Raw genomic sequence first — 14,412 nt, 5'->3', positions numbered from 1 at the left:
ATTTTAGGAAATCCTCTCTAGGTTGCTCCAACACTGGGGAAGGGGCAATGTGTAAGTAGAGTCAAGTACCAACAGGCTCTAGAAGTTGGTTGACTCCACCAACCCTTAAAGAAGGAAGGTGGGGGGAAGAGAAGCAGCAGGGGCCTGACTCACACGACCAACCAGAGGCAGAGCTGGGTTTCCGCAGCCAACTGAGAGACGTGCGGTTGGCTTTCGCTCGTGGGCACCTGAAGGGTTTTCATCACGTCTAAGTGGAGCCTGTTTGACTCTCCTCTCACATACTGAGATTAGAAGCCGAAACGCAGAACATGTGTGGGAACAGAGAACTGGCCACTGGGGCTCTCGAAGCTGGGTGCTGAGAGCAGGCTGGGCTCTGCCGGCTCCAGTGCCTGCCCCTCCCTGGCTCAACACGGAGACTTTGGGGTGAGTAGTTTAACCAAATCCCACCTCACTTCCCTGGGCTGTACCATAGGCAAAACAGCAGGGAGTCATCTCAGGAAAAGAACGGTCTGGGCCTGTTGGTGGCCCTCCCCTACTAGGGGAAAGTCTAGTTCAACTAGTGCTAACCAGAGAGCGACCAGAAAGACCCAACCAGCAAGACCCAGCCATGACACTGGGAACCAGCTCAGGCACATGAGGGGCCTTTCCAAGCTTTAACATGGTTGTGAAGTAACCGGTTCTATTCAAACCATGCTTGTCCTAGAGGGAGAACTTAGCTATTTTCTCTGATTGAGTGGGCAAAACCAGTAAGATACTATGATAATAGGAGCAGATGTGACTCCGTTTTGTTTTGTGACTCCATCCTTAAAGCAACCATGCCAAGTAGAAGGGTCATGACTGGGGCAAGGTGTTCTTTTCCTTTTGCTATAGAAACCTTTAAGAACATGGAACTACCTAATGGGGCATTGTTTCTGTAACTAGGAGAACGGGGCTCTGTTTCTGTAACTGGGGTGACTGGGCTAACTGATTGGTTAGGGTTCCCGCCGCTTGACTGCACTCTCCCACTTCTGTAACCCAGCTTGCTTGCATTGGCTGGACCCCCGAATGTCCCTTCTGGGGTTTTCAGGCTTATCAGGAGTGCCCTTGCAATTGCTCGGGGCTGATCAGGGGAACAGCTTTATGTTCTGGTCAGTCGCCAGTGAGCTTCAATAAAGGCTTGATTCGATTATGCACGAGTGGTCTGGAAGTCAGTTTATGAAACCCCGGGAGGAAGCTTTGACTACAACAATACAAGTTGGTTGCATATGGCACAGTGCTGTGGGTCAGGGGCTTGGAGGGACTCTCTGGGTTCGAAGCTTGGCTCTGCTGCCTTTTCGCTCTTAACCTTGGGCAAGTTATTTCATCTCTCTGGCCTAAGTTTCCTTCCTGTTTTCCTGCCGCCTTTTAGATTAATTTGGTATTCTTATAATTCCATTTTAACCACTTCTTAGCTAGACGGCTTTTTATTTTAGTGGTAGCCTCAGAATTCATAGTATGGGTGGAGGTTCCCTAATCTGAAGGTGGAAATCCAAAATGCTTCCAGTTTCAGATTTCACAGTACTTAGCATTTCAATCCAGCCAAGTCTATGGAAATATTCCAAAATCCAAGAAACTCTGAAACCTGAAACGCTTCTGGCCCTCAGCGCTCCAGATGAAGAAAATGACCTGCATGTATCGTTAGCCATGATGGTCCACTTTCAGGTGACATCATCCTACAGCACATATGGTTTGACAGCCTTGCAATGGTGTGCTTTTTCTTCCCTCCTGGCATTTCTGCTATTATTGCTCACTTTACTCTTACACATGTTGTAAACCTCACTCTACATGGTTGTTATTTTCATTTAAAAAGTAAACTAAATCCTGGCACAATTGTGCAAGGCTGTAATCCCAGTAATTTGGGAGGCTGAGGCAGGAGGATTCTAAGTTCAAGGCCAGCCTCAGCCTCAGACCCTGAATCAAAGTAAAAACAAAAAGGGGTGGGGATGTGGCTTGGTGGTAAAGCACCTGGGTTCAATCTCTGTAGCAAAAAGAAAAAAGAAAAGCCAGTTAACTTTTTTTTTTTAATGGTACTAGGGACTGAACCCAGAGGCACTTAATTGCTGAGCCACATCCCCAGTCCTTTTTTATATTTTATTTAGAGACAGGATCTTGCTGAGTTGCTTAGGAACTCACTAAGTTGCTGAGGCTGGCTTTGAACTTGCGATTCCCCTGCCTCAGCCTGTTGAGCCACTGGGATTATAGGTCTGAGCCACCACACTCCGCACCAATTAACCTTTAAAAAGATTTAAATACTGAGACTAAAATCTGATAATTTTATCTGTATTTTTGATGCTTTTCATTGCTTTGTGTAAATCCATATCTCTATCTGGTATCACTTCCTTCTGCCTGAAGAATTCCCTTTAGTACTCCCCATGGGATGAGTACTAAAGTCCCCATGAGTGATGAATCCTGTGAACTTTTACGAGTCTAAAGGTGTTTTTATATTGTTTCTTAAACATGATTTTGCTGGATACAGAATTTTAGACTGACTTTTTCCCTTTCATTACTTTAAAGATGTTGTTCCATTGCCTTCCAACGTTCCACATGAGAAATCAACTGTCATCCTTCTATCTGCTCTTTTATACAGAACACTTCTTCCTTAAGCTCCTCAGACAGGCTGGTGGGAGAAGCACTATTCCGGTGCTGTGTAAGCACTGCGGCTGCTGCTCTAATCCTGCTGGGTGATTCTGTCCTCAGCCCTGAGCCATCTCACAGGCCTGCGCTAGTCAGTACCAGCTGGATATTCGGGGATGGGGAGGTGGGAAGAGCTGCTGCTGACCTCTGAGCTCTCCCTGGTCCAGTTCTCTCCTGTCCACTACTCCATCCTGTGAACTCTATGTGCTTTGTTCCCATTGGACTCTCAGCTCCATGCCTTCCACTCGGAGAACTCTCTGGGCTCTACTGTGGATCACCCCTAGATGGTTCTTGGGTATGTATATTTCTGTCCTTCAATAGTAGCCCCCAAATTGGCAGCAGCTTCTGAAATGATGGTTTCCGACCCTCATGACGCTGCTGTCGACTTCCCTCAGTCCCCCTCCTCAGGCATGGCCTGGAAACTCTCTCATGGTAACCACAGGGGCACAGCAGGGTGGTTTGTCTCCTCTTTCTGAAAGGTTCCCATCCTTCCTTGCCTGATGTGCATGCCTTACGAACTCTTTGGTGCGTGTGTCTGCTGACCTGGTTTTGGTGTCTGGGTCAGGAGGGCATACCTGCTGTGTGTTACTCCAACTTGGTCAGAAGTCCCCCAAGGCCAGAGCGGCTGGAACCTCAGGGCCTCCCAATTCCATGCACAGGGCACCGTGCTCCCCTCAGACTCCCTGGCCTTCAGGACCCAGAACATGTGCCTAGCACCCTGTCCCACACAGACGGAGAACTGACCACCCTCCACAATGACCCTAACCAGCAGTCATCAGTGCTGTGATGTGCTTGTGGGAACAAGGACCACGGAAACTCCAGCCATGCGGCTCACTTAATGATCAGCGTCTAGAAATTTTTCTTTTTGTATGAAACCTCCTTTATCCCAGGCAGAGAGAGAGAAAAAGGAGTAAAAAAGACTAAAATACGATTTAATTGCAAAGTCCCACTCTATTTGGACCCTGCATTATCCACTTCACTGCTAAGAAAGTTCTTTAAGCATAAAAACATTACTTTCGAAACATTCAGCCTGACGCCCAAAGAAAGCAAGAACTGCCAAAAGTCCTATAGAAACAGCCAGCCTGAGACTCTGTCATGACCGCCCCCCCCCCCCCCGACACAGAGCAGTAATGGCATTCAAATCAGCCACCGAGCATTATGGGAACATCAATCTTGGAGGGAACAACCTGAGAATCCAGAGGTTTCCGCAGAGTAGTTCAAGAGCAACCGTGCAGGGACCATGAACTCACCTAGACCCAGCTGGGAGGGCTGGGATCCCATCCAACCCCAGATCCAAGGGAAGCCACGCAGGAGGGAGAGAGGGCCACTTTGTGTGCACTGGTGCTGAGGAGCCGATGAAAGGCTTTATCTCCTTCCCATTTCCAGATGCAGACTCCTAAGTACCAAAGGGCCAAACTGGGAACATTCCAGTGAGAATAGGATTACAGAGACTCTGGCCTTGGAGAAGCCACCCCATATCCTCGCCCAGAAAATGTACTCCCCTGACACTCGGGCTTCTGGTGGCCACCGCAGACACATGCAGCCAGCCCACTGCTGTTGGATAAGTGAGTCCCAGGGATGTTGTGCAAACAGCAGGCCGTGACACACTAGTGGTCACGGAATTGATTTATGCACCAGGACTGGCTTTTCTTAAAATGACACCCACTGAAAACCTAAGAGCACCTCACAACAGTGAAGCCAGTGCTGTCCACAAAGCTTCTTTGTCCAATTCCATGTATGTATGCTTGTGAGGCCTGGGTTGGAATGAAAAGTGTGCCTATACCTCTGGTCATGGTCAAAGAATCTGAAGTGCACTGGCCCAGAAACTTGAGTATTCTCTGTTTGACTGCGGTCAGGAGTAGAAATGGCATCCCCTTTGTTTACAATGCCAATGCCCTTTAAATACTTGATTCCAAGAAAACAATCAGAGGTATGCAAACAAGCAAAAAGTTAGGTACTAGAATATGTTCTATGGTGTCATTTAGCATAACAATAAAACTGGGGCATAACCTGAGGGACTGGTTGAATGAATTATGGTACATCCACGTGATAAGTGGTACCAGTCCTTAAAACTTCACCTGAAGGAGCATCCTCATCAACTCTGAGATGAAAAGGAGAGATTATAAAATTTTAAAAACACACATGTGCAGTGCATGGAAAGAACATGGTGTGAGGAACAGTCTGTTGCCTCTGAGGGATATCTCTGCTCTCCTCCTTGTGCTTTTCTATGTTTAAAAAATTTCTATAATGGGTATTTTGGGTTTTTTGTTTGTTTGCTTTTGGTACCAGAGACTGAACCCTGGGGTGCTTAACCACTGAGCCATGTCCTCAGCCCTATTTTTTTTTTTAATCTTAAGACAGGGTCTCTCTAAGTTGTTTAAGGACTCACTGTATTGCTGACGCTGGCCTCAAACTTGTTGTCCTCCTGCCTCAGCCTCCTGAGTCATTGAGATTACAGGTGAGCACCATCACACCTAGTATATTCTTTTTATAAAAAATAATATAATAATTGTGATTTTAAAATATGCTTTATTCAGGATAGAAGCTGCCCTTCCCTGTGGTGTTCATGTTGGACAGCAGCAACAAACATTAAAGTCAGCAGGTGGGAGAGGCAGGACTGCACAGGGCTGAATGGTGAGAGTAGAGGCAAAATGTAGGTGCCAGATGCACTCAGATTGAGGTAAATTGTACAACAGTTTCCCATCCTCTCCTCTTCCTCAAGCCCAGCTCCTACAGTAGACACAGGACATAAAAATTTGTCCCCACTACAGTAACACAGCCACCTCAATGTTCATAGCAGCTCAATTCACAATAGCCGAGATACAGAACCAACCTAGATGCCTTTCAACAGATGAATGGATAAAGAAAAAGTGGTATATACACACAATGGAATATTACTCAGCCATAAAGAAGAATGAAATCATGGCATTTGCCAGAACTGGAGAGTATTGTGCTAAGTGAAATAAGCCAGTCTCCCCAAACCAAAGGCCAAATGTTCTCTCTGATATGCAGTTGCTGATTCACAATAAGGGGGAGGAAGAAGAGAAGATCAGCAGATTAGACAAAGGGGAATGAAAGAAAGGGAAGACGGGTAGGAATAGAAAAGACAGTAGAATAAATACATTTGAAAGGGTTTTCTTTTTTTGTTTGTTTGTTTGTTTGTTTGTTTTTGTGGTTCTGGGGATCGAATCCAGGGCCTTGTGCATGTGAGGCAAGCACCCTACCAACTCAGCTATATCCCCAGCTCAAGAATAAATATATCAAATAATTTTCCTATGTACACATATGAAAATACCTAAGTGAACCCCATCACCGTGCCCAATCCCAACAATAGGGTCCTAATTAGAATAAGATATATTCCATGCTTGTATAATTTTATCAAAGTGGATTCTACTGTCATGAATAACTCAGAAGAAACAATAAAGTAAATAAACAAACAAAAATTGTTCCCAGACAAGAGCTGTCAAGGTGGGCACCCTGTCTCTGGAGATGAAGGGCCAATGGGCACCACCATGTGTTCTTTCTCTCTAAAAAGTAACAATGAAGTCCTGGTAACACGGAGTTCAGGATGAATAATAATAATAATAAAATAAGAGCAGATGGACAGGTCCGTGGACGGATGCCGAGTTCCAGGGCTGAGGGGTCTGGCTACCTGGGTATTCATTCACTCCGTCATTCCGTCCCTGCACCTGGCCATCTGCCACTCAGTCCTCAGTGGGCTGAAGCCTCCCCACTGCAGTGAGCCCGAGGCTGGGGCGACCAAGGATGAGGGAGGATGAATTGCTGCCCTCAATTCAGCCTCGGTTTCCTCGTTAGGAAAGGGCGTGATGAGCAGAGCTGAGATGGTTGGCACCCACCGTGGGCCCGGCCGCTGCTGAAGGCTTCGTCTCAATGGACACCATCAGCTGCTGCCATGGCCCTGGGTCCAGGTCCCCCGAGCACCTGTCACAGGCGACTGTGCAGACATTGTCCGTTCCCTCTCCAGGGTCCTCAGCCCTGACCTCCCCTGTACCTCTCCTGGGCTTAGCTTGTGCCTGTCCCGGTGTCCCTTGATGGGCCACACCCCTCCTGTGTGCAGGTGTCCCTGCCTGTGTGTCACAAAGAAGGTACATCTGGTCCCCATCCCTGGTCCTGGCACAGAGCGCCTAATTTAGCACAATAAATACACATTGGTTCTTCTCCCCCTGTTTCTGCCACGACTCCTAAGTCCCTGGGGATTTCCTGAGTGACAGGGCTGAGGAGCACCTTTGGTTTTAATATTTCGTCTGTAACCCTGGAAAGACCTAAGAGCTCCTAAATCCCCTGGAGAATTCCTGAGTATTAAAAGCATCTTTTGTCCAAAGGAGGCAACTTCTACTGGGCTCCTGGACAGCTTTGCGGTGGGTCTGGTCACTAGAAAGACCAAGCCAGGATTAGAAGCTTGGAACTCTCTTCCCTCCCTCCCATCCTCTAGGAAGGGGACAGGGCTGGAGATTTTGAATAATTAATCATGCCTATGTGGTCAGACCTCCATAAGAACCACTAAAATTGTGGTTCAGAGAGTTTCCAGGCCATCAAACTCATCCACATAGTGGTAGGGTGGTGCACCCACAAAACCACAGGGACAGAAATTTCTGTGTCCAGGAGCCATCCAGACATCATCCTATGTACCTCCTCATCTGACTGTTCATCTGTATCCTTTGTCAAATCCTTTATAATAAACAGGCAAATGCATTTTTCTGAGTACTGTGAGTTGATGCAGCAAATTCTTGAACCATTTTCTGTTGCTATCATAAAATACCAGAGGCTGAGAATTTTATAAGGAAAAGAGGTTTATTTATATCACAGTTTGGGAGGTTAAAAATCTGAAAGCTAATGGCTTCATCTGTTGCACCTCTGGTGAGGGCCTTCCGTCTATGTTCAACATGACACTTATGCCATAGCATAAGTGTGCACAAGATGACTGAGTACCACAGGTGGAAAAGTGTCACATGGTAAGAGAGGAAGTATTGCAGGGAGCTGAGGAAACCAAATTTGCTTTATAACAAATGCTCTTGCAGTAACCAATCCAGTCCTACAAGACCTGTTCCAGTGTTAGATTTAGATAAGATGTCCCCCCAAAGCTCACGTGTGAGACAATGAAAAAGTGTTCAGAGGTGAACTGATCAAATTACGAGAGGGGAAACCTCATCAGTGGGCCAATCTACTGATACGGATAACTGGGGGTAACTGTAGGTTGGTAGGATGCAGCTGGAGGGAGTTGTGGGGCTGTGCCTTTCAGGTTTGCATTTTGTCCCTGGTGAGCAGAGCTCTGGGGCTCCTGGTTGCCGTGTCCAGAGCTGCCTTCCTCCTCCACACCCTTCTGCCACAGTGTCCTGCCTCCCCTCCAGCCCAGAGCTGTGGAGCTGGCTGACCATGAACCTCTCAAACCAGGAGCCAAAATAAACTCTCCCTCCTGTAAGCTGCTCATGTCAGGCATGCTGGTTACAGTGAGGCAACAGCCGACTGCATGTCCAGTCTCCGAGAACTAACAGGGCTCTTCAAACCCAGGAATCTGGGCCTGGGGCTGGGGCTCAGCGGTAGAGCCCTCGCCTGGCACATTCAAGGCCCTGGGTTCGATCCTCAGCACCACGTAAAAATAAGTAAGTGAAATAAAGGTGTTGTATCCAACTACAACTAAAAACAAAACAAAACAAAAACCATGAATCTATGCACACGAGGGTAGATTCCTCATGACCCCTAATGCCTCTTATTGTCCCCATCGCCTCAACACCATTACAACGGGGAATCAAGCCCCATGAGTTTGGGTGGGGACAAACCACATTCCATAGCAGACAGGAGGACCCAGGGAGCAGGACTAGACAACCAGAAGATTACAGGAGGCACCAGTCAGACCCTGTTGAGGGACCTGTTCACTGCCCCCCAGTGTCCTGACCCTCCCCATGAGGACTGCCCCTGCCTGGGGGGTCACTTCAGCTCTCACCTCCCTCCTGCCAACATAAGCTCATTCTACCCCAGAACCCCTGGGTTCTGTCCCCATCTGCTGCCAGCCTACGTTTGAAGGGACGGCCGGCTCCCAGACTGCAGGTGGACACCGTCACTAAGGGAGGTCTGGCAGCCCACTGAGGGGCCAGCTGCACCTCAGTGCCAAGGGCCACTTTATTCTACATCCTCCTTCTTTGCCACATGAACTCCCATGGGACATCCCACGGGAACAAGGCAGGGGCGCGTCTTCACTTGGCCATGTTCTGAGGAACGGCCCTGCGCCATTCAGATGAGCCAACACCACTGTCCCCAGAGAGAAGCCCTCGGGCTCCCACAGAGCTCTGCCCCTCGTGGGCCCAACTCTGATGCACTGAGCAGGGTGTGGAGCTGTCCAGAAACCCTTCCTTCCCCTTCAGGTTCCACAGCTGCCCTTGGCCTCTCCTCTACTGAGGCTAAAACTCTCCTCCTCTTTTGACATCTGGAGCTTGTGTCTAGGCCATGTTCAACCATGCTCAGCACCCAGCTCAGAGGAAAGCCCAGCAGGGACCTCCCTGCGTCCCTCCCCCTCTGGGAGGGGCTTCTGCATCCAGCCAGGTTCAGACGAAGGGATGTCACCCGGGGTGACTAATAGGGGCTTGCCATCTGGGCGGAGCCCCAGTCCTGCCGAGCTGATGCCTGCAGTCCTGCTGGCCTCCAGTCCCAGGTCCCCAACCCCAAGCCTGCAGTCCAGTGCACACAGAGTCACTTTGGGTCCACTTTCCCACCAGCTCTGGGCCCAACTGGGTGGGCCCTGGACCCTACAAGTACCTCTGTTCAGAATTTCGCAAAACAAGGCACCGATCCCACCTGTTCTTGGAGCCCTGTCCATTCCCAGAGACTCACGCTGGGCTTTCTCACCCCTCATTGCAAGATCCAGTCTGAAGCCTGGGGCTGGGGACACACGGGGCAGTGTCAAAATTCTCTGCCTTCTGCCTCCTTCTAGGGCAAGAAACCCTTGGGGGTCATTTCCTATTTCTCAGCAAGGGACTGAAAGGCAGGAGCACGGCTTTGGTTGTCTGAATGCTCCGTGGCCTGTTGACCACCACCAAATTGATTGGCATGTAGCGCGGGCTTCATGGGCCAGGCATGCGGGCCAAGCACTTTGCGGATGGGTTTGCATCGGTCCTGGCAGCATCGCACGAGGGGAACACGCGCAGGTAAGTACCCAGAGTCAGAATTCCAGGGGGCTCAGAGCCAACTCTGCCCAGCCCAGGGCTGCCCTGCGCACGCGCACTCCTGGGGCCCCGGGACCGCACGCGCTCACCATGCCTCCCAGTGCTCTCGCGGCAGTCCTGCAGGCAGCCGACGTTCTCCCAGGTGCTGTAGGCCTTCAGCCCCGCCATCAGCGCCTGCAGCGCGCGGCTGCTGACCAGCTCTTTCCCTTGGAAAATGTCCTCATCCAGAAGGGCCCCCGCGTACCTGCCAGATAGAGCAGAGAGGTGTGATGGACGTCCTGGTACCGCCAGCCATGGGAAAGAGCGCATCCAGGGACATCAGAACCCCAGGGTCACCACCCAAGGCTTCCCATGCCCTTCAGAGGTACCCATGTACCACAGCAAAGCTGCAGCCAGGAGTCTCCCACACACCATTCTCCCTTGGAAAATGTCTCCTCCACGCCCTGCCCAGCTGCTTTGCCGCCAGGCCAGTCACAGGCCTCCTTTGGCACAGGGGCCCCTGTCCCAGCCTGATGCTGCTTCTCTTCTTCTTTGAGTCTAGGAGCACATGGTCGCACTCCAGGTCACTCTCTCCTGCCCGCCACACAGTGCACACATTGGTACAACCGCTTTGGAGAGCTGTAAGGAGGTTCCTCAAAAAGCTAGGAATGGAATCCCACGTGACCAAGCTGTCCCACTCCCTGGCACTTATTTTAAGGGCTGCCTTCCTTCTGAAAGCTCTGGGCAGAATCCCTTCATTACCTACCTTAGCTCTGGGTGGCCACCTTCTGTGACTTTCCTCCTCCTTCTATCTTTGCCCTCCCATGCTGCCACATTTCCACTAGGTGAGGAGATGAGGTGAGGAACCCCCAGCCTTGTCACTCCTTCTTAGCCTCCTCTCATGTACAAGGAGCCCTGTGACTACACGGGACCCACCTCTATAACCCATCAAGGTCCCCAATTCAATTGTATCTCCAAGTCTGTTTTGCCCTGTGAGGTGCCATATTCACAGGTTGTAGGGCTTTGGATGTGGACATCTTTGGGGCCATCATTCTGGCTAGCACACGGTCCATTTCAGAACTCCCAGCAGAAGCAGAATTAAAACATGAGAATCATGAACAACTTGTGACACTTTGTGTGTAGAGGGCGAAGTTGCTTAGGGCCTTGCTAAGTGGCTGAGGCTGGCTTTGAACTTGGGATCCTCCTGCCTCAGCTTCCTGCCATTTCTCTGGAGTAAACATGTAGAAGTGAAATAGGCAGGTCATATGGCAGCTGCATTTTAACTTTTGAAGAAACTGCCACACCATTGTTCATATCAGCTGTGTGATTTTTCCTTCCCACCTGCAGCTCATGAGAATCCCAATTGCTCCCATCCCTGACAATGGTTGGCTTTGCATCTTTTTAGTGTTAGTCCTTCTAGCAGTACAAAATTGTATTGCCTTGGTTTTGAAGTTGCATTTCCCTGATGATTAATGATCATGACCAACTTCTCCTGTGTCTGCGCCTGATCATTCATTTATCTTCCTTTCCTGTCTGCTTAATTCCTATTGGCTTGCTCATCCTTTTTCTTTTTTTTTTTTTTTTAACCAGGGATTGAACTCAGGGGCACTCGACCACTGAGCCCCATCCCCATCCCTATTTTGTATTTTATGTACAGACAGGGTCTCACTGAGTTGTTTAGGGCCTTGCTTTTGCTGAGGTTGGCTTTGAACTCCCAATCCTCCTGTCTCAGCCTCTGGAGCCACTGGGAGACAGGCATGTGCCACTGCACCCGGCTCATTCTATTTTTAATTGACTATCCTCTTTGTATGTTCTGGCTAGCAATCCATTGGTGGATGTATGTATTGCAAACATTTTCTCCCATCTGTGGCTTGCCTTTTTATTTCCTTAAAGACAGAAGTCAATTTGGGCTCAAAGTATTGACCTTCATCCATCCAAAATTTTCTAGGGTCTGAACATCCTGTTTCTCCAAATGAAACCTACACAGCAAAAGATACTACATGGAGCCAAGTCCTACAGCAAAAAGCAAAGGCTTCTGTGCTCCAACCACAGAACACAGAAATCAAACTAGAGCAAGCTGACAAGATGCATTTCCGGGTGCATGATGAAGATAGACAGAATCTCTCTAAAGTCATGAAGTCAACAAGAGGGTTGGATTCTGTTAACCAGAAAAACTTGGATGAAAAGTGGGAGGGATAGGGAGAAAGAAGGGGAATAGCATGGATGGTGGAAGGAGACGGTTATCAATATACAAAATACATGTATGAAGATGTGAATTTGGTGTCAACATACCTTATATACAAATAGAGATATCATAAGTTGTGGTATAAAGATGCATAAGAATTGTGATGCAAAAAAAATCAATAAGAGAGCTCATGTATAATGGCATAATTTGTCATGAACATACTTTATATACACAGTTATGAAAAATTGTGCTGTGAATGGCTAATTATGAATGTAATGCATTCCACTAATGTCATGTATGAAATAAATGAGTAAATAAATAAAAAAACATTTAATGCATTAAGCAACTGAAAAAGGGCTTATGCATTGTCATTTAGTTTGGTCCTTACAACAGTCCTATGAAATAGGAAATCACAACACCATTTTACATACAAGGGAAAAGCCTAAATACAACCTAGGTTATATACTTAACATGTATTAGGGCAGAGAGAGAATTTTAACCTAGTGTGCTCTCTTGTCCTAAATAACGTGCTCTTTGGGGGTAGGGCTATAGCTCAGTGGTAGAGCACTTGCCTAGCTGTGTGAGGCACTGGGTTGGATTCTCAGCACCACATATAAATAAATAAAATAAATAACATGATCTTTTCATTCTAAACAACATGCCTGTCAGTGGCCTCAATCAAGTTCATGCAGTTTAATCTATGCTATGCTATCACTACTCTTGCCTTGGGCTGTAACTTGACTTAATCTGCCAGGAAAATGTCCTGCTACAGAAGCCCTCTGCCAGACAGACAGGGTGTCAGGGTCCAGGAGGAGTGTCTAAAGAAATCTGCAATAGGAGGCTCAGACTGGTCCAGAAGGTAAATTAGGAAATAAGGATCCCTGTGGCAAGTTTACTCCTCTTTAGTAAGCCCATCTATTGAATAGGTGAGATCTTTAGATATGCCAAGTACCTGTTTAGAAGTTACATCTGCCGCAGTCTGGCTAGGCAAAATAACCAGGGGGTGACGAGCAACTTGTGAAGGTTGATACAGTAGTAGCGGGAGCCGCTTTATTATGGGACATAGAAGCATATATACCCAACTAATTACACATATCTTAACTTAATTAACATAAACTAGATACAGCAGTCAACAAATAAGGAATCCTCATCATCTTAATAATTATACACAGTTTAACTTAATTAACATAAACTAGATACAGCAATCAGTCATTAAGGAATCTCCACACTTAATGGCTCGCTGGCATTACTTCATAAACTACTCCCTCTGGCAAAATGCCAGGCGCCATCTTAACTTGGTTGTGGTCCTCATCAACATCCACTCAAACAACAGGTGAAGAGAAAATAAGTGCAGATCCCCCACCACACAAGGGTACAGGAAGAAGGCAGACAGTCACTCAGAAGCCACAAAGTCAATGAGAGGGTTGGATTTAATTTACAAGTTATTTTGCATAAAAAGATCAGATACGATTTCTTGGCAGTGATGTATGGGAATTGCATTCTTAACAGTGCAGTGTGGTCCTGGCAGCATAGGGGGATGAAGGGTGTCTAAGGTGCTCAGCTACCCTGATTCTATTTACCTATGAGGACAGAGCACAGGTGAGGTTTCTGCAGACTGAGGAGTGTCATTCCACCTGTTCATCAATTTAACAAATGCCAATGAGTCCTCACTTTGTGCAAGGCACACATCTATCTAGGTACTGTAAAAACATCAATTGAAAACAGAGAGCCAGGCACGGTAGCACATGTCTATAATCCCAGTGGCTTGAGAGGCTGAGGCAGGAGAATCATGAGTTCAAAACCAGCCCCAGCAAAAAGGCAGGTGCTAAGCAACTCAGTGAGACCCTGTCTCTAAATAAGATTTTAAAAAAGACTGGGGATGTGGCCCAGTGGCCAAGTGTCCCTGAGTATAATCCTCAGTATGCCCCAAGAATTCTAAAAATTCAAAATAAAAAAGACTGGGGATATGGCTCAGTGGTTAAACACCCCTAATCCCCAGTAAACTTCCTCCCCCCCAAAAAAAACACAAAACAATGAAATAGAGAGAAATCTCTGCCCGTTGAGTTGCCTTGAGACATTAATAAGTTACTACATATAAAATGGTAGCCCAGGGCCTATTACGTGGCAAACACTTGAATATGTGTCAGCTACTATCTTAATGTTTTCCTTACAGGTATTGGGTAGGAAGAATGTCTAGGGGATGACTAAATCCAGCTGAATCTCAGAGGTACAGATGGCGCTGTGGCCCTCCTGGCCTGGAACCCAGCCTGGACTGCCTAAGCTGCCCATGTGGCCAGGAATAAATAAAACGCAGACCTAAAATAATCTTTTGGACTGATGCACTACAAAAACCAATGTTTTAAAAAGTTGTTAATCATTTTCTAAACTAGGAATTTCATTTCTGTAGCAAATTTCCTG

The 14,412-nt window shown here is 47.6% G+C and overlaps 1 protein-coding gene across 1 annotated transcript in view; it reads right to left on the bottom strand.

Annotated features, from left to right (window-relative positions):
* The window catches only part of LOC144369109 (acyl-coenzyme A oxidase-like protein), a 354,862-nt gene that overhangs the window by 203,920 nt on the left and 136,530 nt on the right, over positions 1 to 14,412 (bottom strand). The window contains exon 11 of the mRNA XM_078028174.1: positions 9,923 to 10,074. Within this exon, the coding sequence (XP_077884300.1) occupies positions 9,923 to 10,074 (152 nt within the window). The remainder of the gene's footprint in view (positions 1 to 9,922; positions 10,075 to 14,412) is intronic.

This window comes from Ictidomys tridecemlineatus, chromosome 12, assembly GCF_052094955.1.
Source record: "Ictidomys tridecemlineatus isolate mIctTri1 chromosome 12, mIctTri1.hap1, whole genome shotgun sequence".
Taxonomy (NCBI): Eukaryota; Metazoa; Chordata; class Mammalia; order Rodentia; family Sciuridae; genus Ictidomys; species Ictidomys tridecemlineatus.
Note: the sequence above shows the minus strand (reverse complement) of the source record. Positions and strands in the feature narration are given on the sequence as shown.